Source organism: Pyrus communis, chromosome 11, assembly GCF_041283825.1.
Source record: "Pyrus communis isolate YQ-2024b chromosome 11, ASM4128382v1, whole genome shotgun sequence".
Taxonomy (NCBI): Eukaryota; Viridiplantae; Streptophyta; class Magnoliopsida; order Rosales; family Rosaceae; genus Pyrus; species Pyrus communis.
This window is the reverse complement of record NC_142575.1, coordinates 246,695-272,811: the sequence shown is the minus strand read 5'-3', so window position 1 is coordinate 272,811 and position 26,117 is coordinate 246,695. Positions and strand designations below refer to the sequence as shown.

General features: G+C 37.8%; 3 protein-coding genes across 8 annotated transcripts; 1 reads left to right on the top strand and 2 right to left on the bottom strand.

Moving 5' to 3' along the window:
• Window positions 1-596: 596 nt before the first annotated feature.
• LOC137743751 (uncharacterized) lies at window positions 597-2,923 on the top strand. The gene is made up of 6 exons (XM_068483695.2): window positions 597-886; window positions 1,103-1,153; window positions 1,282-1,495; window positions 1,886-2,171; window positions 2,319-2,396; window positions 2,637-2,923. The coding sequence occupies exons 3-6, from the start codon at window positions 1,284-1,286 to the stop codon at window positions 2,694-2,696; spliced, it is 636 nt and encodes a 211-aa protein (XP_068339796.1). The 5' UTR covers window positions 597-886; window positions 1,103-1,153; window positions 1,282-1,283; the 3' UTR covers window positions 2,697-2,923.
• Window positions 2,906-18,715, bottom strand: LOC137743750 (calpain-type cysteine protease DEK1). 5 transcript variants are annotated; one of them, XR_015952960.1, is made up of 32 exons: window positions 18,197-18,686; window positions 16,342-16,592; window positions 15,349-15,531; window positions 15,066-15,201; window positions 14,516-14,646; window positions 14,306-14,420; window positions 13,193-14,219; window positions 12,929-13,039; window positions 12,522-12,580; window positions 11,979-12,141; window positions 11,279-11,552; window positions 11,017-11,167; window positions 10,771-10,882; window positions 10,516-10,681; window positions 10,306-10,376; window positions 10,100-10,191; window positions 9,834-9,996; window positions 9,572-9,643; window positions 8,910-9,287; window positions 8,712-8,827; window positions 8,329-8,626; window positions 7,359-7,678; window positions 6,653-7,004; window positions 6,193-6,513; window positions 6,001-6,105; window positions 5,791-5,919; window positions 4,959-5,339; window positions 4,724-4,861; window positions 4,366-4,602; window positions 3,820-4,267; window positions 3,224-3,708; window positions 2,906-3,106 (listed from the first exon to the last, which is right to left on the bottom strand). XR_015952960.1 is itself a non-coding variant. In XM_068483694.2 (30 exons), exons 1-30 carry the CDS (start codon window positions 18,352-18,354, stop codon window positions 3,962-3,964), a joined length of 6,516 nt encoding a protein of 2,171 aa, XP_068339795.1. In that variant the 5' UTR covers window positions 18,355-18,715; the 3' UTR covers window positions 3,170-3,961. The 5 variants fall into 5 exon arrangements, 1 of the variants encoding a protein (XP_068339795.1); XR_015952962.1 differs by having other exon boundaries at window positions 3,224-3,669; XR_011069525.2 differs by lacking the exon at window positions 2,906-3,106 and having other exon boundaries at window positions 3,170-3,708.
• A 3,192-nt stretch (window positions 18,716-21,907) lies between these two features.
• On the bottom strand, window positions 21,908-25,726 carry LOC137741704 (protein neprosin). 2 transcript variants are annotated; one of them, XM_068481414.2, is made up of 7 exons: window positions 25,097-25,726; window positions 24,313-24,399; window positions 23,965-24,210; window positions 23,687-23,851; window positions 23,521-23,574; window positions 23,242-23,388; window positions 21,908-22,711 (listed from the first exon to the last, which is right to left on the bottom strand). In XM_068481414.2, exons 1-7 carry the CDS (start codon window positions 25,271-25,273, stop codon window positions 22,334-22,336), a joined length of 1,254 nt encoding a protein of 417 aa, XP_068337515.1. In that variant the 5' UTR covers window positions 25,274-25,726; the 3' UTR covers window positions 21,908-22,333. The 2 variants fall into 2 exon arrangements, with proteins under 2 accessions (XP_068337515.1, XP_088535416.1); XM_088679290.1 differs by having other exon boundaries at window positions 23,965-24,399; window positions 25,097-25,505.
• Window positions 25,727-26,117: the final 391 nt, after the last annotated feature.

The window sequence follows — 26,117 nt, the reverse complement described above, 5'->3', positions numbered from 1 at the left end:
AAAATTTCAAGTATTTATTTATTTTTTTTTTGTGATTGTAGCATTTTAATGATGCATATGCCTAGAAAAGTTGGTCATGCGAATTGCATGTGATAGAATTAATGGAAAATTGTGCACGACCTAAAAGTCTCTTGGGCTCAAAATCAAATTAATAGTTCGAAACTCGTGTTATTTACTTTCATTTGAAAAAGGGCGATCCCCTATTTTCCTTCGCATAATGCTTTATTAATAAGCAAGAGATAGTATAACTCTCATAAACCTTTGCAAGTTACATAGTACAACACCAGTTCATCAACACGGTGGCGTCTTATGGTAATAAAATTAAGACATGTGAAAGTATTTGTTCATATGTTATTTATTTCGTTGGAACAGGATAACACCATGCCATATAAGTTTTTCTTTAATAATTAGGTATCAAATTTGCAACTATAAAAATTATATGGTGACGGTAACCCATTAAACCTAAGTACTTTTCTTTACAAGGGGGGGGTTAAAAGGTCAGGCAGTTGGAGGGAAACGCATATGACCATTTGACATCCGACAGTCAAAATCATTTTCGACATGTATAGCGGTAAGTGTGTGACATAGTAGAGATTGGTGATTGGAGGAGTGCAACAAAAACAAATCAAAGTAGGGTGAAAAAGCAAAAGAAAAACAGAGGCTCTGAGAGGGGAAGAGAGAGAGACTCACAGAAGTGAAGATAACAAAGAAAAGCGCCGATTTTTGATCTCTTGGCGTTTCAAAGACAAAAGCCAACACACAACCCATATCTCATTACCGTCATCACTCTTCTGTATTTATTTTTTCAATTATTCTGGAGAAAATTTGAGGCCAAAGTTGTTCACTTTTTTGAGTTTCTGCTGCTGCTCGGCTGCCATCACACTATGTAATGAGCTCTTTTTCTTCAAATATCTCACCTGCTGATTGTATAATCGTCATGGTCTGTTTGGTCTGTTCGGTTTCCCGTTGGGTTCCTTTGTTTCTTTGTCTTTTTTTTGTCCGAGACTTACTCAGCAACCAAACAGATCAGATAATTACTATGATGTTGTTTTTATTCGATCTAATTTGTTAATGGGGTCATCGTAAATCCACTGAAATGCAGGGCTGTCTGAGACAAAGTGCATTTTTCGCCGTTATCTCCATAGATCTTGAGGTCAGTTTTCAGTTCTCTACATGCTGGGGAAATTATCTTCCACTCATCTATCATTTTCTCGCACTTTATTATTATTATTTTTTTTAGTGGAATTCCCAGATGGGTAATCTCTAAATTTATGGTTGCAGAGATGGAAAAGGAAGGGAAAACCTCTAAGGCCACAGAGTCAGACTTTGTGCTGCAATGGGGGAACAGAAAGAGGCTTAGATGTTCAAAGTTGAAGCAGGACGAAAGCTTGAGCAACGACAGATCGTCGGACTGTTTGAAGAAGAAGAAAATCACATCTCGGACCGCCGATAAAGACTCTCCGGCTCGTCATCCACTGCCCAATCGCATGGATAAGTAAGAAACATCGATGGTTTTAACTGAAACATGATGCAAAAATGTTGACTTTTCAAAGTTTGAAGTATGCTAGATATTATGTTATAAATTGGTTTGAAGCAGCTACTCTTGAACTAAGAGCTTGTATGTTTATCCTCTGTTTTTGTATTCTCTGAAATTTTTCAAAGATCCCTCTTAAAAATAAAGAAATGAAAAAATGGAAGTGAAAGGTTAGAACTTAGTGGTAATAAATTGAACAATCCCAGAATCATGGCACTTGTGAAGTTAGTGTTGTGATGATATTGTTATATCTCAGATTCGTTGCTTAAGTTGGCAAAATTCTCAATCAGAAAGTCTGTGGGAAGTGGAATAGAGGTAACATTTTACCAAGTGGTTGCGTTTTGATTGCAGGAGTTCAGCTTCGCCAATGAATGGTAGGAAGCAATTTGTTACTTCACCTGAGAAGGAAGATCGGTACTACACAACAAGGGGTTCATTAGGGTTGGACGAGAACGGGAAGGTGTTAGGATTAGATAATCCTGGTCCTGCAAGGGATGACAAAGGAAGCCGTGCTTGGCCAAGGTTATTTCTATCATTGTCTAGTAAAGAAAAGGAAGAGGATTTCATGGCTATGAAAGGGTGTAAGCTACCTCAAAGGCCCAAGAAAAGAGCAAAATTGCTCCAGAAAAGCCTACTTGTAAGTTGTTCATGAGAGAGAGAGAGAGAGAGAGAGTGTGTGTGAGTGTGTGTGTGTGTGTGTGTGTTTAACTGTTTGTGTTTGTTTTTTTTTGTTTTTTCGTTTTTGTTTGTGAGGGGTTTGACTTACGCTCACTTCCGTGTGCAGTTGGTGATGCCCGGTGTATGGTTATCGGATTTGTGCCAGGAGCGGTATGAAGTCAGGGAGAAGAAGACTTCAAAGAAGGTATTCTTGTCTCTTTTGGGTTAATTTTCAGTTGTCTTAACTACATTGTTCCATCCTTAGGGTTGACAAAAAAATGGATTCAGAATCTGAGACTGCTTTTAAATGTTCGGGACCTCAAAATCGATTAACAAATGGATATGTCATATGATATTTTATGTTGTCTGTTTATTTTCCTAAGAATTGTTGTGCCAAGCATAACTATGCAAATCCGAAACTGATTGGGATTCCATTATGATGCAGAGACCCAGAGGATTGAAGGCCATGGGAGGTATCGATAGCGAATCAGACAGAGAGACGTGAAAAATAGGCAAGAAAATACAACTTTATCGAGTAGTTAGGACTCGAGTATGCAACTAGGGACAGAGATCAAAGCCGGGTAAAAGAAAAAGTTGAAAGAAACAGCGTGATCTCTCTTCCCTTGGTTTGTTATGTATTGCTTCGGCATTTTTGAGACTTGGAAAATAAACTTCATTATCTGCCCTAGTTGCATGATCATTTTTATCAATATATTTGTTCTTTTTGTTTCATATCACCGGTCGCGACTCACCTAAAACTGCAAGCTTGGAGGATTATTGAACACAGTTGCTGGAGATTAAAGGACTTATATGTTTGCTGTTAACATATCCTATTTCAAGGGGCTCTGAAGACAGACGATTCTAGCTTTGATAACATTCACGATTTTTCCTTATCTTTTTTGTCAACTGAGCAACCTGATTCGCAGTGAGAAAATTAATGAGCATAAAAGATGCACGTTAAAGTAAAACGAAACAAGATAATGCAAGTTACATTGAATTAATGAAACAGGAGAATCAAATTGAGAGAATTACATATTTTGTACACTTGGGCTCCATTCGTTGGTTGACACTTGTAACCTCAAAACTGCAGCTAAAACAACAAAGAGTTCTAGCTACATTTGCCAACTTACATCTCCCTCCAACTAAACATATTCTATTTCTTTCCCAATTTCCCCCCTCATTTACACAACATCATACCTATATTCATTCCATGCAAAACAATTAGTTGTATGTACAGAGACAATTACAAAACCCCCGAAAGCCCTGTTCCATGCTGGCGGAAGCAAATGATATGCATAGAAGGCCAGCGAGGAGTGCGACTAGTTTTCTTTCACAAGCACCATTTCGCACCACATGCATGTATATGCCCGCCTCTTACTCATTCTTGCGACTAAAGGACCCGTCTGATACTCGGTGCATTGAACTTGGAGAGTTCAGTGCCGCTAATCAAAATTGCAGACCTGGCAACTTTGCATTTTCTGCAATGATAGAATCAGTCGCATCATATGTACCCTGCCCTGCTCAGAATTATGTCCATATTAACAAGTCCTCTAAGAAGCTCGAAAAGAAGAGAACCATTCGGAAGAGGATTGACCACCGCATTGACTTAGACACAGTGAGAAAATTACCGTGATCATGTCTTCTAATTTGTGGTCCACCGCAGCCTTCCAACAGGGAGACGCAGTCCATGTCCAGCCCAAGCAATTCAACATTTTTTTCAAAAGCGTTCTCATACCAAAGGAGGAAAAGACATCTGAAGACCACAGCATACTACAAGGCTTCCAAGGTAATTGATGCTTTTGTGAAAACAGAAAGAACAAATGGAGCTTCTTCCCCTGGATGTATAGTTGTAGGCACAATTGTGTAACCTTTTGGATCTGGATCCAAAACCATTTCACAAGATATTTCTCGAGAATTGACATAATCCGTCCCACCAACTGATTCATGTAGGTATATATTGTAAGCAGCACGACGGCCTCGAGTTTTGAGTATCCTCATCCCAATGTAGAACATCATTGAATCATGACTGGATTGATAGTTTCTGAAACCAGCAACTGTTCTTGAGAAGCTCACGCCCTAAGCATTGACCAAATGATAGAAGTTTATAAATCCAGTTATAAAAAGATAGCTAATTGTTCATATAAATACACAACAAGGTCCAATTCGAAAGATACCTGTGTCAACGTAATGAATACGTGAATTGGAAGCGCGGCATCAGGGCCAGTGGCCCTCAATCGGAACTGTGGATTTTGATGCCATGTCTCATAATCTTGGCAGCCACCAGCACTATAACCTCGCCATTGGCCATGAACAGAATAGCGCATCTCAGGGGGATAGACACGACAAACATATATTGATCGAAAATGAATTTGGAAGTCTTGCCAGGACATCCAGAATATGCCGTCCTTTGACTGTTAAGAGAGACAATAGAGAAACATTATGAATCATGTCTTGAGATTGGAAACACTCCACCAAAAGTAATGACAAGATGGATTCACATATGTGATGCAGAAAAATGAAACAGTAAACAACCTGAGGAACATGCTTCAACTTATGCTTCATCCTATCGGTCCAAAGAGGTGATGAGTCCGACCAAGGGCCATTCCACTCAACTTCATTAGCCCATGGATTCCGAATCTGAATAAGCTTGTGGCCATCCACCTCTCTCACCTGAGTTAACAAAATTAGAACAGTGAGCCCACCTTATGCAAGTTTCATTTGCTGACATATAATGACATAACTAAGAGATGGTCGCCTTCCAACGCACCTGCAATAACGAGTAGGCATGACCTTGCACAATGCCACTGGAGGAAACATGTACATCTGAACCTGATGGACTGCCAGCACCAAGAAGAAAGCCTTCTTGTTTGAAGCGCAGCAATTGAGACCATAGTCGACCACTCGCAAGATCAATTTGGGCCTGAGCACTCCTCATGTCAATCTCCTCGCCAGCACCTCCAGTAAGGTCGACAAGAGCATCTTGGACAAGCCCACCTTCTAATGCTTCATAGGAGCCATGCAATTTAGCATACGCCTTCTCCAATAAAGAAACCCATAGCTCGTTACCTTTCCTACTAGTAGCAAACGCTGGTTTCCCCGGTGACTCACATGGAATCCAATCATCCACAACAACAGGAACCCACTCACCCTAAAGAAATGTCAGGAACAAGCCTTAGCATGCTACTATTAGAGTGGGAATTCAACTTCGTTCTATTTAATTAGTCTCCAAGAATTCTAGCATCTTAACGATCATTTAGCTGCATAAAGTTGCAAACTTCCCATTACAGAGAAATAAAATTCCTATAAAACAAGGCCAAGCTACTATTTTCATCAGAATTATATATAATAAACTCTTATCCAGAGACGGTGAGTGCTTTAAATTTTAAACTGGATCGGGAGTCGGTGGTCTTTTGTAGCAAGAAATTCAAGGTCTTTAGCGTGCTCTATTGAAACACTGCAAATCCTCCAGATGTTTATCCTCTCTTCCTTATCTTCTCTTTTTAATTCATATTACCCATGGTAATAGATGCAAGTTTATACTAGAACTTCATGTTTAAAACTAAATGATTCGGAAATGTTATGTTAAAATGACAAGTCACCTGAATACAGAAGCGAACAGTGTAGATTCCTTCCTCATTATACTCTGGGGTAATTATCACTTCCGATATTCGTGAAACCTCCGTCAGAACAGCAACGGCACTCAAAAACCAGCAATCACCAAGTCGGCCCTATTTAGAATGGAAACCCACTTAAGGATAATGCGGAACAAAATAATCATAATTAATTACCATATTGGCAAAGAGCCAAACCTGACAAACATCAGAAGGATTGACAGTGCCAGAAAACAAGCATGGACGAGCATCCAGCCGACTCTCTTTTACAATATCAGCAGGCCTCACCCACTCAGAAACAACCTAAATTCAAAAGGCCAGAAAAGTTATCTAAGACCACAGATTCTGTCAACAACAAAATCAAAAAGGTAATCAGAACAATAAAACAACCTGCAACTTTGATGGGGGATTTTCTGGATCTACAAATAATGACTGATCATTTGGTGGAAACTCCTGATCAGTAAAATGTATTTCTCCCCTTGCAGAGAGGGCTTCCTTGACTGCCAATTCAACTGAAAGCATTCGCTGGTTGATTTCTTCTTGTGTTTCCATCCTAGGTTTCCGAAACCTCCTGGCAAATGAATCCACATCAACCAGCACTGCATCACGTTCTGCCCTTCGTTTCCTCCCACTAGAATATTGCCCATCCCAATCAACGTCATCCCTATCATACAGATCTACATCTGCAGGATCACTATCCCATTCATCAACCTAGCAAAGGAAAAAGAATGCGAAGCAGAATCAGTTGATAGGTTTAACCACCCACTATAATAAGAACTAAATTACTTTACTTTACATTCTAGCATGGATTCATACAGAACAATTTATATCAACGACAAAATGCACATACTCTAGAGGGTGAATCTGCCCATTGCCAATTATCTTCAGGAAAATCTATCATATCAGAATCAGCTGAGCCAATAGCTGAATGAAGAGCAGCAACATCATCTTCAGTTAAGCACCTTCCCCATAGGAACACATCCATAATATGCATCTTAGACTCAGCCCCTTCACTGTCTGACCTCCCAAACGCATCCACATCTGTAGGTGGTCTAACACCAACCCAAACTTCTGTTCCTTGTTCCCAGACAGTATTACCCACATGCAATGGTAAACCGGTCTGGTAGCCATCAAAACCACCATCCAGATAGCAAGTTGCCTCACCTAAATCAGCATCAATCGTCATTGTTACCAAATGCCACCTGAAAAGCAAATACACGTTCCAGTGAGATTCAAAAGCTATCAACAAACACGTATTCATGGTTAAAAATCTTTTTTTTTCATACATAAAACTGGGAATTTATTAAGGAACCAGACAAGGTGAACAAGAGGTCCATCAGAAAAACATAAAATCAAAACAGACCTGATACTAAAATATTAGAATAATAATAAAGAAAAAGAAAAGCCCACCTCAAACACAAGAATATGTGATCAACAAAAGAAATTAAGTAGCCCTAAACAAATGGATGGTAATAGAGAACCATCAGGACGAATCCATGAATCAGAAGAAGAAAAAAAAAAGCCAATAATTTTGTTTTAATGGATAAGGCTCAAACCTTCCATCTGCTATACTAGTTGCACTAATACTCCACTCCTTTGCAACAGTAGTTTGTCTATCACCTTTTGTGATCAATCTAAGCCCAACTTGTCCAGCTTCAATACCTTGCTCAGAACCGGCCACCAATATTTCCCAGCAAACTTTCTTTTGAAACTCAGTGCCAAATAAGCAAACAGGCCCAGATACAGGTTGAATCATCACTGCAACGGAGAAGCTAATCTTTTGACTTTGACAAATGGTGGGGTCAATCTGGCCACAGTGTCTGCCACTTGTTATAGGCTCATCATCTAGAACACATACAGCCCCAGAAATTCCAGTCTGCCAATGACATTAACAACCACATTTCCGTGAACAAACAACCTCCTTATGTAAATATCATGACAAGGCAATCAAACTAAACAGATGAGGCAGGACAAACAATAAGTGAATAACAGATTGATATATGATAAAACAAAAGATAACAGCACAAGGTATTTGAATACTTATTGGATCTACTGGATCATTGAGATGAACTGAATACATGGTTTGATCACTTAATAACAAAAGGACTTGACCCATTTCATGTCTACAGTATACCACACTCATCCTTTACTCGTTAAGAAGTGAGACTCTCTCACTCATGGATTCCAACTCACAGTAGAGCATTATATTGATATATTCTACAAGGGTGCCTGTGGAAATGTTCTCAAATCCAGACAACAAGACCAGGTACCATAACATTGAAACCTTTCTCGTATCATTAAGTTAGAATAAAGATGACTCATCATCCCCCCATGGAAAAAGATGTGGATGCTATTAAGACTAGAATCTTTTAATAAATGTCAGAAAATATCTAAGACTGAAAGCCCAACAGTAAATGAGAACTGAGAAGATATCCTACTTTTGTATACATTATATGAGAAGCGAACTGATGATGCTATCACTTATAGTGGTATTTGCTTGAAACAGTTTGAGATAATATACAACACCTGAACTGCTCGACGAGCCAACTGAGCTGTTCGTATGCGACGCGCAATGCTTGAAACTCTCTCTCGAGCAAAAGAATCATCAAGAACAGAATCACCCCCTACTGCCCGCACTGCAGCTGCCATAGCTGCTGCTTCCCTATTGCCAGCATTAGGAATGGAGGAAATCAGAGAAGCTTCTATCTCCTTCCACTTGCGTTCTTCCTTCTCCAGGAGAGCCTTTCTTCTCTCTTTGCCTTTCCCCTCCTCTTCACGCCTTTGCATTAAGAGCTCCTCTTCCATCTCTTTTTCTCTTATATAACTACAAAATCAATATACAATTAGGAAGAGAGGATAACGTCAACAATCGCATAGAGGAAGACCCAGATGTGGAAGAGGAACTTTACCTCTCTTGAATAATCTCAAACCGCCTGCGGTCCTCGGGCATCCACTTTTTTATTTTCTTGGCACTTAGGTCAGCAAACCCTATGCTATCGAGAAAGAGTCTCAAACGTACCTCATCCTAGCATAGCATAAAAACAATGTTATTGTTTACACTTAAACAATTATATCATCCATGGCAAGCAGCAACAGTCGAAATTTACCTGTACTCGCTCTGCCTTAGCAGTCAAACCAAGCAAAAGAAGCAGATACCCACCAAATTTATCCCACATATACACCCATTCAGTATCAATCGCCTCTTCCAAAGCCAATATTCGTGCATGAGCACACATCTCTCTTCTATGATCAACATCATTAGTTGGTTCATGGCGGAAAGTTCTTCCATATCTCTTTCTGCAAAAGAATGAGCCTGCAACTAACTCCTCATTTCTTAAACGATCTCTTAATTTCATGACATCTGCTCTGGGAAGCACAAAATTTCCTGCCCTATCACGCATAATGGTGGGATCTCCAACCAAGAGAGCCGCTGAACTGGCAGACCTTTGTGGAGCAGAATAAGTTCCAGACAAAGCATTTCTGGTCTGCATGATTATAAGAATAACTCCCTGTTATATTCAAATAGAACATTCACCTCTAACAAGAATGAAAATCCAGCTTCAGAATACAAATATAAGGGTAAACATGTTAAAAGTTTGTGCAATTTAAGGGCATGGTTGAATAATATGTAGTAATAAATTATTAATTCACACAGCTTATCCGATCCGACACACATACACATGCATATTAGTGTTTGTCGCTTCCATGTAGATGGGGAAAATCTTAAGAACAATGCTTGAAAAACCGATAATAACAATATTATTCATACCTTGGTAGCAGATCTAGCAATAGCTTGAACAACGGTTTCCTTACTAAGAAAGTGTACTGCATCTTCCATCATCTAGACATAAAAATGAACATCTAATCAGACAAAAGAGCACATGAGAGAAAGGGAAATTCAATGGCAAAGAGAAACAAGTCAACTGGTAAATATGTCAATACATCTTCCACCAAAATAAAGCATTTAATTATATCGAACTACGTAGAACGAACAAATGCCAAATGAAAGACTCAAGCAAAATAAAGAAAACCTTGAGAGTCAAGCAGGGACGAGAGAAAGCAAACCCAAAGGCTACAACAAGAGTGATTGCTGACACAGAGGCACCAGCAAATGGTGGATAAATTTTCAAACTGGCAACAACACCCCAGCCTTCAGTTGCCAATGCAATCCCATAAAGCACTAGAAATGCCACACTGTTAAGGGATACAAAATGGAATCATCAGTTAAAAACACATGATAAAGCAAAACTACTTTGTGTACCACATGTTCATCAGTTAAAAACACATGATAAAACACCTGACATTCTTTCCACAATCTGCATGAGCATCATAAACATAGACAGGGAGAACTCTTGGAGAATAAACAACAATGGGAGGTGAAAGAAGAACCTGCACCAAACGCCATGTAACAAAAAATTAAAGTATGCGGAACAAGTAGAGACAAGAACTCAAATATTAGAGTGAGAATTTAGAATTTGATTCAAAATATTGAATTCAACTCACAGTCAATGCTCTCCCAGCAAGAAGAAATAAGAATAGAAAATAACCAACTGAAGCACCCACAAATGCTTTATCTGTACAGAGAGAGTAAAACAAGGTCAGTACTTAGTAGCATAATATATATATATATATATATATATATATTTCTATGTAGTATATAACTGCAAACTGATGATGAGGTAAATAATAAAAGCAGCAACAAAATATCTTCACCTTCAAACCATCCAACAAGAAATGCTGCCAATGCCAACAAAAATGCAAGGAAACAAACAAAGAATGTCTGGGTCCTTGTCAAATAGAAATTGTTTGAAGCCCAATGATGGATAGCACCAATAGCTAGTACAATCATGAGAAGAACTAAAAGAAACGCCACCCCAACCTGTTGTGAAGCCAAAAGCACTGTCAGAGAGGTCAACTGCCTATAAAATCTTGGAAGAATCAAGGGTACCAAAGTTAGTCCTGACTTACCGTCCATGGTTTAACTACAACTATAACAGCTGATATTGCCCCAAGCAGAAGCAGCAGCCCAATTGTGACAAAGATATAAACACCCCGAGAGAGTTTCCAATCATCATCCTTCCTGGAAAAACAAAATCCAGGAAATTTCAGAACGTTGGCAAGCACCCATTACTCCACATAGTTCTAATTTCTAAGGAAAGCAAGCCATGGATTTCAGCCTCAAATCAGTCATTAAAAGGCAATTAGTTCACTTACCATTTATGTAACCCAGAGCAAAGAGACAACAATGCAGGACTGCAAATTAAAGGAAGTAAAGCAGCAAGGAAATCACCCTCTGTTGGAACTTGGTCATCTCTAGATTTCACAACCTCCATATAGGATGCACCACAAAATGCCACAAGGACAACTGGAAAAACAAGGTAATATGACAAAATTCATGAGCGAAAACAGGGTACCAACTATGTTCCAATACGAAAAGAAAAGAGTCTTAAAGAAACAAAAAATCTAGAGAAATCACCTGTGAATATCCCAACACACACTGCAGAAGACAGGGAGAACCGGTATGTTGCAAACCATGAAACAATCGGCAGTAGACCAGTGACCATCAAAGCAATCGCAGAAGCCATAGCCCAGCCAATGTATACGGATGACGCATATGGAGAGTTAAAGCTTTTCTGTTCACCAGTCCAGCCTTTGTATTTTAAGTCATCCAAGGGCTTTGCAGACACTATCGCACCAAGAGCTAACACAGATCCGGCAAATAATATTGTACTTAAGACAAGAATAACACCCTGACAAAGTACAAGATGTAATTAGAATTACAAAAAATTCAAGTCAACCATAAATTCTGGTGAAGGGTGAAAAAGTAGAAGAGAAGATTGTATAATAGAAAATAAGAAGAGAAACACCTTCAGGGAAACTCTTGAAATCATGATTCGTGAAAGCACACAATAATCAAATCACACAACAACAAGGGAAGTAATTAAAGCTAAAAAATAAATTCAGTACTTTGTTCTCCATATAAATAAGTGGGTACTCCAAGAAATAAATACATAAATGAAAAGAAGCGCATCAACGTTGTCAGTATGTATGAATCCATATACATGCATAACCATCCAATGACAATGGTGAGAATGAGATATAAGCAGCAACCAACATCCATATTTGTGCTGATAGATGCTCTCATTAAACATGGTACAAATGGATTTAGTACAAACCTCTTTTGTTCCACGAATTTGATGGTTTCCTGCAGGACCTGCACATTGTAATTGAGGAACCCTAAACTGGTAACCATTACGGATCCATATAGGAATTGCAACAGAAAGGCATGCCACCATGAGTGGGACAGTCAAGGACAATCCAAGAAGAACTGAGGATTTGCTGCACATTGGAAAGAGATAATAAGCATGATGGATATAGACAGCTTTCGCGATTTAAGAGCCACAAGTTTTACAGACAAGTTAAAGACCATCTTTTTTAAGACTAAATGGTGCAATGCAGTATGACATGATCAGAAACTCAAATGACATGCAATATTTGCAAACTTAGTAATAAAACAAGTTTTGTAAATTATCTTATACAATCAAGAGTTATATATGCAAAAAAAAAACAACTTAGGTTCACTCAGACATTGCCAACTGATCCATTCAACCATTCATTTCACACTTAAAAACTGAAAACTTGGAAGACTCGTTCTCTTCTATATATATTTTTTATAAGAGATTCAAACTCTATATATTATCCGATAAGCTAGAGCATACCTCAAGAAGGAAAGCAGCAATCCAACAGAAGTGCTGAGCAGCCAAGCAACAAAGCCATACTGAAGAAACATGAGAAAGAGAACCAGCATAAGCACCAATAAATTTCAAATAACATAGGTGTACACAGAAAAAGATAGTGGAAAAGCTCAGCCCCAATCAAACCGATCCAAATGTGCATTCCCCAAGAGATTTTTCCTACTAATCAATAATCATATAGGCCAACCCATTTTTACATACTACACAGAGGTCAACAAGCATCCAGACTAGTACAATTACATTAAACACGTTTGTTTCTCAAGAGTAAATTCAACCATGAAAAACCTATCAAGACTATTTGAAGCAATTGAACATCCACCTTTTTGTTCAATCCAAAAAAAAATAACAAACCTAAAGTCAGTGTGAGATACCTTGCGGGGTTTTGAGGTCATGGCCATATCCTCTGCTTGAAGAGATCGAAGGAAAGCCATGATTGAACAGACGACAGGAGATAACAGCAGCACTGCAAAGCCAAATTCAAACTACAGAAAAAACAAAATATAAAATTTAGGCATGATCAGGTACACAATTATATGTAAAGTTTTCATCTCTCATCATCAATCAGGATTGAGAAGTATAACAATGAAGTAACCAACTCATAAATGATAATGTACATTAGAAGATCACTTGCTCACCTGTTGATGTGTGGCATTTATTATTTTTATTGTCCTTGGACGAACAATTGCCACAGCAATTGTTTCTAGGATGAAAACTAAACTAAAAAGAACCCATGCCCGTTCTGGGGTGCCTACTACATGATGCAAAACAAGTCTCGATAATTGAAGCCATTTCTCAAGCCCATGAAGCCTCAGTTCTTCTGACAAAGAGATTTGATTGGGTAAACCATGACCAACACTATTTGAGTCAACTATGGTGATATCTGTATTGTCACGGTGATCTCTATCAGCATCCAAGCTACTTCTTTGAAGTAATGCCATAATAGTAGGATCCAAGCTCTTCTCCTTTAACATCATAGCAAAGTTAGGATCCAATCCTTTATCCTGCAATAGATTAACCAATTCAAGATCACCTTGTCTTGCCCTCTTCTTTAACATAGATGTAATCCTCGGGTCACTCAACCTTTCTTGCAATGCAAAAGCTAAGTTCAAATCCAAAGTTTGTTGGTTTGCAGAATTTGATGTACTAGATTCACAGCCTTGGCTTTCCAGACCACTACTAGAACAAACCATCAATGTGTTATGGTGATCAAAATTTTTGTCCGTATAGGATGTGCCCACTTCAGGCTCTTGGATTACTGAACGACAAGAACTGCTACGCAATGCTAAACTTGGCCTTCCACTATCTATGCTCTTATCACTATTAATCCCCTCACGAGAACTTGCAGCTCGTAATAGAGTGTTAGTCCAGTTATTGGCATCAAGTGTGCACTGTGTTGTGCTCCTATTGCTTGCTTCAACCACATTACCCAGGCAACCTGCTTCAACGCTACTACTGCGCTTCATGCTTGAACCACAACCTTCAGATGAGCTAGATGAACTGTTTTGCTCTTTTTTGTGAAATCCCTCTCTGAGGCGAATCACGGTACTCTGTAAGGCATCTCTCCTTGCAGCCAACGGGTTCGTTGCAGATAAATGACGAGAAACAGAAGCGCCCAATAAAACAGAAGCTACAACTGCATAACTAATGCAGTGCCCAAAATACCTGACAAAAAATGGCAGTATTTGTGGGAACCAAGAGAAACAAAAGGCAGTAACATTCAAATAATAGTAAAAAAAAAATGCACAAACCAGTAGTGGACCCCAAAGCAAATGAGAAAGATCCGAGATGTTCCAGCAACAAACAATGCTGCAACACGACTTTGAAGGAGTTCGAATCCATACAAGCATGCACCCATGTTCCAATCTACAGCATGTTGGATATGCAAATTAATACATAAATTTGAATATAAAGCACGCAAAAATAAACAAAAACAAAACAAAAGACAGTGGTTAATATACCAAGAATGATGACAGCAGCTGATGTAATTGCTCCAAGCCAACGTGACTCCTTTGCAGTCAAACCATAGAGGATTGAGTACACAAGAAGGACTACAAGTGAGCCAAGGTAAAGAAGCCCAAGGTGTGAAGCCCTACATACACGTAATGAAATCAGAGAATGCAGACAACACTTGAACAAAATTCTGGGGCAAGTTTAAACCAGATGTAAGCTATTAGGTATAAATATATTACACAATTCAACAGACGGAGAAACCCTGACCAAATTCTTCAATGTTTAATAAGACAAGTAAAAGTTCTATAAGGATTATCTAGATGTAAAATTTCTGTAAGGATTATCTAGACCATTTATTGCCTTGGATGCAGATCTGTTCAACATATCTCTTTCCTCTCGAGTTTTTTCAGATAATCAATAAAAGGCTGTGAAAGTGGTAACACTATTCACTTTACAAGCATCTATTATGAAAGAGAAGGACTAGTTACTTTTAATCAATAACAGTATAATAAAATCCAGTAATAACTTATGAAATAAAACTTGCACATTAAGGGGTACCTGCTAGACTGTCGAGGATATAATTCATTAGGGTCTGGTGGTTCTGGTAAACATGCCACAGGACCTACTTCTATACAATCAGAATAAGCAAATTTATATGCCTTCCTCACATATTCATCAACATCTAAGCCATTCCCTGCACAAAGTGATGGAGAACATTTTTGAAGAAGGCAAGCCAATTGTAGAGAATAATTGACAGCAGAAATTACAAATTATTGTTTTCAGTGAGATAAAATCATCAAATTGAAAAGCATGCAACAGGATAAAAGTTTGCAAGGTGTACCATTAAACACCATTCTGCAAATAAAGAGCATGTTGATTGCCAAGGCAACTGCTGACACGCCAAAAAAGAAACCAGACGGTGAATACCGCTGAGATGCTTTTGAACCAGCTGTAACATACACAGCACAAAGTTCGTACGCACATAGCAGGGCAACAGCCAGAAGAAGAAGAATTGCAACAGCCCCTGTTAAAGAAAAATTATAAAACAATTTTAATGCTTACGCAAAACAAAAACCAATAAACAATACTTTTATAAAAACATGAATGCTAAGTGCAAGCTCGAGTTATACATATTCCAAAAAATTATGTTGAATGTGAAGAAAGATGAGGTTCCACCATAAAACCAATTGGCAATATGGGGAGTAGACCAACTACTTATAAGCACATGCAAGGTCAAGGTCCCTTATTTTCCCAATGTGGGATTGATACTCTCAAGGCCCCCCTCACGCGTGGCGAATTTTCAAACCTAGCACGTGGACAACACAAATCAAGTGACGTGAGGAGCACGTGTGGCCGTTGGGCTTCACACAAGGGATAACCTACTCTGATACCATGAAGAAAGTAGAGGTTCCACTATAAACCAATTGGCAATATGGGGAATTACCAATTACTTATAAGCACATGCAAGGTCCCTTCTTTTCCTGATGTGGGATTGATACTCTCAACATAATGGAACTAGACCATCAACATGAGTACACTGGATCCATTAAGTACCCATCATCAATTCCCATCACAACTCATATATCCCATTACCAACTCGACACATGTTAGTTCATGTATAATCTTTGCTGATCTCATATACCCTATCACCAACTTATCAATAATATAAGGCCCAAGGCTTGGTATATAATTAATAAGAAACCATCTTTTCTTTAAGCTAACTTAGATGGTCCATTCTGATCGTCTTCAAAACCTTAAGGTTTACTATCTGTTCGTACAGTTTAAGTCATATAAGGAAAAAAGAAAGTTGATTAAAGGTACAGAAAATACATACTTGAGCTCTGCCATTGCGTTCGCCACCAAAGCATGATCGAATAGAAAGACAGTAGGAGAGCAGTGCCAGCCATTATTACCGCCAGACCAACTATATGTCGATCCAATATTACAACCAACCAGCTTCCCCATATGATCAGTACTAGGACCGGAGAAATGACAAGTATCCATGCAGAAAGAGACAGAAAGCCACATACTATATCCAGCTGAGGTCCATGGAAGATACCTGGCCATTTCCTGGCAAAGATCCAACTGGAAAAAAAATACAGAAGTGATAGTATTATATTCGGAGTTTTATATGCTAGGAGGGGGGGAGGAGGGAGGGAGAGAGAGAGAGAGAGAGAGAGAGAGAGAGAGAGAGAGAGAGAGAGAGAGAGAGAGAGAGAGAGAGAGATTGTATGTTGATAATTCAATAATTTAAGCATGAGTACACGAATCAGCAACTCATTTTGCAAAAAGGCATCACAAATGATCACAAAGTAGCTAAGTGAATACAAAACATCATTAATTTCGGAAATACAGAAGGCTTCCAAACAAAAACTGTATTATGTATTATTTTTACATCTCCAGCATATAAGGGGTCACAGCAGAAGATGACCCACTCATGACTCTCCCCTTGGTAAAAAGGTTAAAAAACATAATTCATAGAGAAAGGATCCAACTGTTTGTCACCCATGGTACAATTAAGTTGGGAAAAAATGCAGCATCTAAGACTCTCAGCGTTATAACAAAGCAAGCATTCCAACAGTAATCAATCCTTGTTTGAAAATTGGATGAAAAAAACCCATGCCCACACAGAAATATATCAAGAAATGTGGATTCCCGCAAATGCTTAAAAATATTGTTCGAAAAACACACGCGCGCAAAAAGGAAATGGATAAATATTAGCATCCGTATATACAAAATATAAAGAATTGGGTCAGTGTAAATTGAGGAAGATATCAGTATGGAAAAGTAAAATATTCGATAATCATTTGGGCTATAACTATTTCTACAGTGGCCTATTGGAAATCTTTCCTATGAAGTTCATAAAATCCTAATACTTGTACCCTTACAGTTCTCAAAAGTACATGTTTCCATTTAGCCAAAAGTACTTGTACCCTTATAGTTCTCAAATTTTTGTAGGTCTAACCAGCATGATTTTGTGTAATCTTCTGTTCCCAAAAAATGATGCTGGCCAGTATTACGTACTTAACTAAAATTCCCAAATTAACTAGAATCTTAGCCTAATTGGCCAGCAGGACCAAGTAATCTTGGAGAGTCTTGTAGACAATCCTGGATCAAATTAGAACCAGGGGTAAGGAGACTAAAGATTATAACCAAAATGCATCCCTTTCACTATGATAAAGGGACTTCAAAGGGAAGTCAAATAACGAAACAGCGCAAAATTTGTGCACCTCCTAGGCTTCACTCACAATTTTCTCCACTTTGTAGCCATATGTCCCCAAGTATTCCAATCCCGTCAGTTACAACCCATCTAAGTCATGTATTCTTGAAAGCCGGAGATGGGAATTGTTTCTCACATTCTTAAGGAACTCTTCAGAAAAGAGGAGTTTCCAGTTCCCTGAAGATGCTGCCTTTCTCAATTTCTTAAACAAAATATAAATCCCAGAATTGCATACTGAATGCAGCCCTTAGCCTCTGTTTTATAGAAGAGTTAAACCCAGCAATAAATCCCCAAGTGAACTTACTTTAACAGTGCAGTCATGAAACTTCTAACTAACTACAGCTTAATTCCCTAATATTAACAAATACATTAATGCAGCCATAAATTAAATTAAACATTGCATTTTTTAATCTCTATCTGGGCAAAGATGGTAACTAAAAATTTCAAAAAAGTTATAAGAGATGATTACCTGTAGATCCTCCAGGGCCTCCAATTCACAAGCCACAGAATAGAAAATGAAGCAGAACCCAAAACGGAGAAAAGGGTCCCAGAAATCACGCATGCTAGCAGCAGCTGATGCTCATCTCCTTCCATGGCTTTCCTCTCCCACCTACGCAACGCATGCATCCGAACTCATCTCCCAAACTCCAACTAAGAACCAGAAAGCAACAAAATTCAGTCAAAAAACCAAATTTCCGGAATGCCCCCAGCACCCACTAGCCCGCAATGGCATGGAATGGAAGTAGCATGATGGTGAATTCAGGGCAAACGGGCCATTTTGGAAGTGGGAATTGGGGTCCAAGACTAGGGTTTGGAGCAGAAATTGAACAAGAGTGAAAAGCCAAGGTTTTTGAGTCAACAATAGCAGGAAGAAAGGAAAAAGAAGAAGACTATGATTTGGGAATTAGGGTTTGTTTTGGGTTAAAAAAGATTTTGGCTTTATGTTTGTTTTGTGTTGTGTTGGGTTTCTCTCTCAAGAGTCAAGATTGTAGGTTCACAGAGAGGGATGAGGGAGAAAGAGTAAAGATTAAAAAACCCTACTGACTCACAGATATCTTTGTGTGAACCGTGAGGTGAAAAAAGGAAGCTCATTTGGAGAGAGAAAACAGGCAAAAAATAAAAATAAAAACATTATATTGAAAATAAAAATTAAAAAAATTAAAAGGCTAGAAGAGTGGCCAAAAAATAACAGCTACCTCTGTGCCTTTGGGGGAGCTACATTCACGCATGGATGGTGCGCGTGCATCTCACGCTCCTATAGCACGATGGGCAACTTATTTTCTATTGAGAGGTAGGTGGGCTACTTTGGTGTGAGAGTGAGAGTGGAAGTTTATACATATGTATATTTTATAGATGCGGGTTCTTTGTGTATGAATTCTCTCAAGATGATAATTATTCAGACAAGAAAATAAGAATCAGAAAAGTAATTTTACCCGAAAGGGGACACACTTGTGATTTAAATAATTTAAAGAGTCAAGATAGTATTCTTGAATTAGTAGTAGGTGTAGAATAATGTGTTCCCACTGCATTATTTGTATTTGTTTAATGAAATAATTAATTAGGTAAAGAATTCGGAAGGTGGGTTCTTTTTTATTTTTTAAAGTTTGTCATAGCAGTTGGCACAATTCTTAAGCTATTTGGAATGAGGACCGAGGTGTCTTTGGGATGTCAAATCAAATGTCAGCTGCAGGATTGCCTTCCTGCAAAAGCTATACTCAGCTAGATCTTTGCAAACGATAAATCAGAGTGTAAATGGGAGAGACTGCTAACAAAGTGTTAGTCTTCATCTCTGTGTATAATTATGTGTTTATTAGAAAAATTAACGAAAAAAATTTAAAAATTTTGAATTTTAATAATAATGATAAAATAAAAGGTAAAGTGAATAATACTAAAATTGATTTTTTTTAGTGTAAAAATGTGATTTTTTATTAAAATAAACAATACCGAAAGTTTTTCGTTAAAATTTCATTTTTTTCTTGTGGAAAGATTGACGATTGTATATAAAGGTTGTCAAGGATCCCAAGAGCAAACCGGTAGCCATTTCTGAACTGTCAACTTAACCAGTATATGAGATTTGTCCTAAAATCAAAAATCATTCATATGATTTGTCATAGCTCTTTGACAGCATGTTTGCTTAAGCAGGAATCGAACAAGTAAGGAAACAATGGACTTGGAGATAAAGGAAATCTAGAAATAAGGATCAAAATAACTAGCTACTGATTTTGAGGGTAACGATAATTAAGTTTAAAATATTGACATAGCTAGAAAAGCTTTGAAGGAAGGTTATCTTTAAATAACTATAAGATTACAATATAATAAGAAAAGTTCATATAAAAATTTATTATCCTCGACAAGCTTTAATAGTCTGAAATTTTCTCATAAGCATATCATAATCAATATTATCGAAAACAAACTGATGAGGGTTGTATTGTTCAGCAATTCAGAAAAGTGTATGTTTAGGGTTAGGAATTACCTATTTGATTTCTTGATTCAGAATATAATTCCAAAGATGAATTGATGAACACTGTATTATTGTTGTTGCAGTCTTGGAGACGAAGACGCCAGGAAAAACTCTGAATAGGAGAGGTTTTAAAAGTTTAATGCTAATTGATTTGTTTAGCTTTTAGGTTTGGTGATTATATTAGTTTTCTAAATATTATAAATGTTTCAAAGAATGAAAGAAGAAAAAAAGGTAAGGAATAATTCTACCATATAGGCATAGTGTACATAACTGATAAATTACTATATACTATATTATTTTGATGAGAATCATAAGAACTTCACAAGGGTGAGATGATCATTGTGAGGCCATATTGGCTCCGCCCCTAGTTTAAAATGGAATCCACCTATATTTTCTTGTGTTAGTAAACGTGAGGGAAGTCAAAAATTGGAAATAGATCCATTTCTTCTAAAATTCAGTTTTATACGGGTTTGTATCCAATTGAGATTTTGAAAGATTTTGAAGTGTTATATATCCCTAGAGTTTTAATGGAGTTTCATAAACTCCATGTGAATTTTGGGTGAAATTATTAAAAATCTTAGTAGGAGATGCCTGATTTTCTAAAGAAAAAATAAATAAATACACTTAGATTTTTATGGAGTACAATAAATTCTTTTAAAATTTTGATTGAATACATCCCTTTAAGTAAACTTGTGTCAGTTGCAGTTAAAAGAGTGGCATGAGAATAAAGGAACTGAGATGAAAAGGATAGGGACTGTTTAATGCGGAGACCCCAAATCCCCAAATTGTATTAAAACGTGCGGCATAATAAGCAATGCGGGCTTCACAAGTCCCCTCCCCTTGGCCCAAATCTGATAACATTATCTTATTGCACATTACAATTACAATCACAATCAATCAATATATTTTCATGTTTGTTTTCAATTACAATCGGGAATCCCAAAGTGTGACTGGTTTGGTAAAGTTTCAAGAAAGAATCAAATGCAGATCATCGGGTGCAAAGATAAACGTTGTTAACCACTTGTAACATCAATAACATAAATGCTTTATGAAAAGATTTTTTGGGCATTCTGGACTTTTTAACAGATCCTTTACAAAACGATGTATCACAGCAACTGGTTGGATCAAGAGAGCAACCAACACAAAGACGACGATGTTGGAACACAACTTAACTTTTTAGTTGTTTACCAATTAAACTTGCTTCCAACATTTAGTAGTTGCCCCAAAAGGACTCCAAGATCAACATGCATGTCTCTCTCTCGTCTTTTGAAATTGCGTTTAGCTTTACACACTTTTAAATTTAGTGAAGGAATCTAAAGCTGGAAGATGGCTTGGAATGAAAAAGCCTCACAATGGACATCCAGGATGTAACAGCATTTCAAATCTGTCAAGCACTAACACGTGTTTTCATCTTTGTAAGATACGTGATTAATTTGAGACACCGAACTGCAGAAAATTTCTTCTTTGTGATGGGTGGTGGGCGTAGAGGTGGCGGACATGCAATGCAACTATGCTCAGGTGGGGCATCTAATCCGATAATCTAATCTAACAAAAAGAATTGTCATTCGCTCACATGCCAAATCACATCCCATCCCATCCCATTCCAAACAACTTTTTACACCAGCTACACCAACACCCAAATTCAAAAAATAAAATAACATTTAACAAAACAAAAACCAAAAAGGTGAGACTTGCGAATTCCAACGCTTTTGCTCAACATTTTCGAACCAGAAACTTGATTAATTTCAGTAAACAAAGGCCACTGCAAGAGAGGGATTGGAATTTGGAGTGTATACAAACAAGGAGAATACCAAAGGAGTTTTATATAAATAAATAAAAAAAGGCCTTTGTTTCTTTAGGCTTCTGAGAAACTCGGCCAACCTTCTTCACACCCACCCACCGCTTACTTACATGGAGCGAGATTCTTTCACTAAAAAACCAACGAGTCAAAACTTCCCACAACATAAAAAGCTACAACCACTTGTCTACTACTAGTACTACCCCAACCAACCTAAGAGGACTGAAAAGGACAAAAAAATAAAAAGGGTATACAAAGGAGGAGGAGAAGAAAAAGAAAAAGGTAATGCACTAGATTGAATGATACACATAGGACTTCAGTAGAGGGGTGAAATGGTATTTTTCACCTCACGGGCAATTCGAGTTTTTACCGGGGCCTCCGTAGTAAAAGTAATGACCCCAGTCCCCGTTACTGCCAGTTTGAACATCATAGCAGTTTGGTTGCTCAGTGAAGGTGCCCAACCCTTTTGGGGCCTTGAGATTATTTGAGCTATCAACAACTTGGATGTTTCTGAAATAACTTGCCTTGCTAAAACCCTCCTCTGGAAAACGTCCGCTGCCCATTTGGGTTGAGGTGTGCTGGCCGTCCGGCTCTGAATTCACAACCTCACCTCCCCACTCAACCATGGAAGCACTGTCAGCCAAGTATGAGAATAGGTAAGAAGGCCAATAACCCAGCACATAGTCGTTTCCGAATTGCATCCACCAATGCCCCTCCTTTGGATCCTACGAACAATAAAACACCACAGTTTTCCCAAGTGAACAGTTTTCTCAAATGTGCATCTAGTATCTACTATTGAATTACAGAGGGAAACAAAAGGGTCTCTAGTATCCTATAGCCTATGCCTATGCAAAACAAAAGAGTGACAAGACAATGCTATTATCTTTCCCGTGACATGCATGCAAAGAAGGGTGAATCAAAGTTTGGAACTTGTCAATGTCTGCATAAACAATGCTTGTCCCTTTATCAACAACAGTCAGCTTCTTAGAATCTCAACCACAATCGATTTTTGCCCCTACCACCCCCCCCCCCCCCCCCCCCGGGGACTCTCAAGATTGCAATACGATGATGATGATGTATATCTATTGTATATAAATACATATTATACATATATACACATATTTTGCTGTTTATATTGCCTATGATGAATTGATTAATGTTTATCGATGCTCATATGCCTCCAATAGGAGTTTATCAGCTCTATGCCTTTGTTTTCTGTAGCCACAAACTAGATGATCCATTTGTTGATTTTTACCTTCCAGACAAGTATACTGATGTCATATTGCGATCCTCGAACACCTGAAACTGGAGAGATGCTTGCACCCATTGCTATTTCATTGTTGATTTGAATGAAGCCTGAGCAGAGGAGGTTGTAGCAACCAGTGGCTTGATATGCATCACTCTGTAATATAGTCACGGAAGGGAAGCATGCAAGGAAAAAACACATTAGCAAAACTATTAAAATTGAAAATAAACAAGAAACAAAAATGCAAACGCGAAAAGGTATGGGAAAATTAATGTTTTGGAAGCTTACAGTCCAGTATGTAAAAAGTCTTGTGTTGTTGTCACCATAGAGGTCTGGGCTTACCTGTTGCAGTGCACAAACAAGCATCAAGATCGATACTTCATGTTTCAATAAGAAAATAAGTAACTTGGTAAGTACAGGCTCGAATACTTTTTGGCCTTGATTAAGACAGTACCTGCCAGCCAGCTTCAATGCTGTTCAGATCTTCACCAAAAGACCCTCCTAATACCCACAGCTGAGACAAGCTGAACTCATTAGGCTGTTGTATCTTGGGTTCCCAGACATTTATGGTTGCTTTTGCTCCATAGTACTTATCTCCATTGACATATGCAATTGCATGCTAATCACCCCCAAAAAAACAAAGAAGCCAATTAAAACAAAATTAAGAAATCCACTGAAATAAAGTTTAAAGAACACAGGGAAGACTAAGAACGTCCATTAGAGAAAGCTTACCTGATGGCCACTCTCATTGGCAAGATCAGGATCTGCAGATTTTGGTATGGTTCTCTGCTTCTTCCTTCCATAATGTTTCATTGAACTTGCTCTCAGAATATCATCTTCCTTCGTTCTCCTTACCGGAATAGTATCTTCCGGGCATCTCCCATTGACATGCCACAGCTGGGTATTTACCTTTTCTTTTGTACTTTCAGCCACTTTGTTCTCAGCAAATAACCCTTCGGGGTGGTAGGTAGGCCTCATCTGATAAACAAAACAGACACATGCAAACTTAGAAACAATGCAATACGCAAAAGGAACAAAAAAATTGTCAAATTTAAAGATGCGTTGTTGAGGAAAAAGGACCTGGATTTTGTGGTCTTTGAGGTAAGGGTGATCGAAAGCCGGTTGCTGAGAGATATGAACACAGTCTATAATATCTCCATCTGGGCTCTAATACCCATAACAAATCAGAAGATTATCGAGTCAGATCTTACAACAGAAGCAGTGCAAAATACTACAACAAAGAAACCTGCTAACTCTCAAGAATCAAGAGAAATAAATTGAAGGCCGAAAACAAACGAAAGCATTTACGTTATGCCTAGTCACTTGAACAATGCTTGGTGATGACAAATGGGGGCCTGATTTCACAATGTTGCCACACTTTTTTTTTTTTTTGGATTTTTTTTTCTTTTCATTTTTCTGATCTTCTGTAACTACTTTTAAAATGAAATCATTGTAAAGAGAAAGGAAAGAGCAAACAATGACTAAATCATTGTTTTGTTTTAAAAAATAATAATAAGCTTCTGCAGAAGAAAAAAAAAATATATATATATATATACTGAAAATCATAGGGGAAAATCCATGTGCTTACACTTCCCGATTGGTCACTGAGAAAACAATAAGAAAATACAAATAAATCAAACATTATTACCCAAAGAAACTAAAAGAACTAATCAAAACAACAAAAAAAATGTATAAATTTTTTAACTTTCTTCCATTTTTCACCACTTTCTCAGAAACCCAACAAAGGGAGAAAACAAAAAAAGCAAGAAAGTTCTTCCTTTTTTTCAATTTTTTTTCAAAAAATAAACACAACCCAAGAAAGTTTAATGAAGAAAGAATGTAAAGTTAAGGAAAAAGAGGATACCTTGATGCTTTTCACGGCGGGTTTGTTCAAGCGGTTTAGGTGCTTGTGGATATCAAGCTTCTGCCTTGAAGAAGCACTCAATCTGGCAGCACAAGATAAAGAGATCAGGGCCAATAGGCAAAGGGCCAGCGCCTGAGCTCTCCCTGAGCTCACTCTGCTGCACTCAGCAAACTCCATTGGGTAAACCCAGCAAAACAATAACCAAAAAGCTCAAAAATCAAAGCTTTCTCTCTCTCTCTCTCTCTCTCTCTCTCTCTCTCTCTCACAGTGCTACACTACAGAGACCCAGCAGTGTAGGTTAGAGCTCATGCAAGCACATTGATCATTACCCAGAAACACAAGACCCCTCTCTCTCTCTCTCTCTGAGAACCCAAATGACGCACCTTTGCTGGGTGAGTTGGTTCTGCTTGAAACCTTCAACGCCAAAACCCAATAAAACTGCCCACCCCTCCCTCAAGAACCCACTTTGGGAACTTTGTCGTTTTCTCTCTCTACTTTCACATTTCAAGAACTGCACCTTTCTTGTCATTTTCCCTCTACTTTTCTTTCATTAACAATGCCCTCCTTCTCTCTCTCAAATTAACTCTCTTTTTTTTTTTTTTTTTTGTTAAAATTAACTCTCTCTCTCTCTCTCTCTCTCTCTCTCTCTCTCTCTCTCTCTCTCTCTCTCTCTCTCCTTTCAATTTTAGGCTTTTGCAAGAGCACGATGGAGTTCAAAAATATTATATAAAAGGAATTAATAAAAAATTATTAATACTTTAAAATTATAATTGTACGTTCCAAATGTTTTATATTTAAACAAGGATCTTGTTAGAGAAATTAAATTTTGTCAAACTAAATGATATGATCGTGGATAATTTGATTATTTTTAAATGTTGATTAACATACTTACTTTTTATTGATGACACATTATTTAATTTGTAAATAATTTAAAATTTTGATCTCCCTATTATTATCCTTTAAATAATACTCTTGTTATTGTATAATTTGATTTGTGTACTTGTCAATAACATTTTCAACA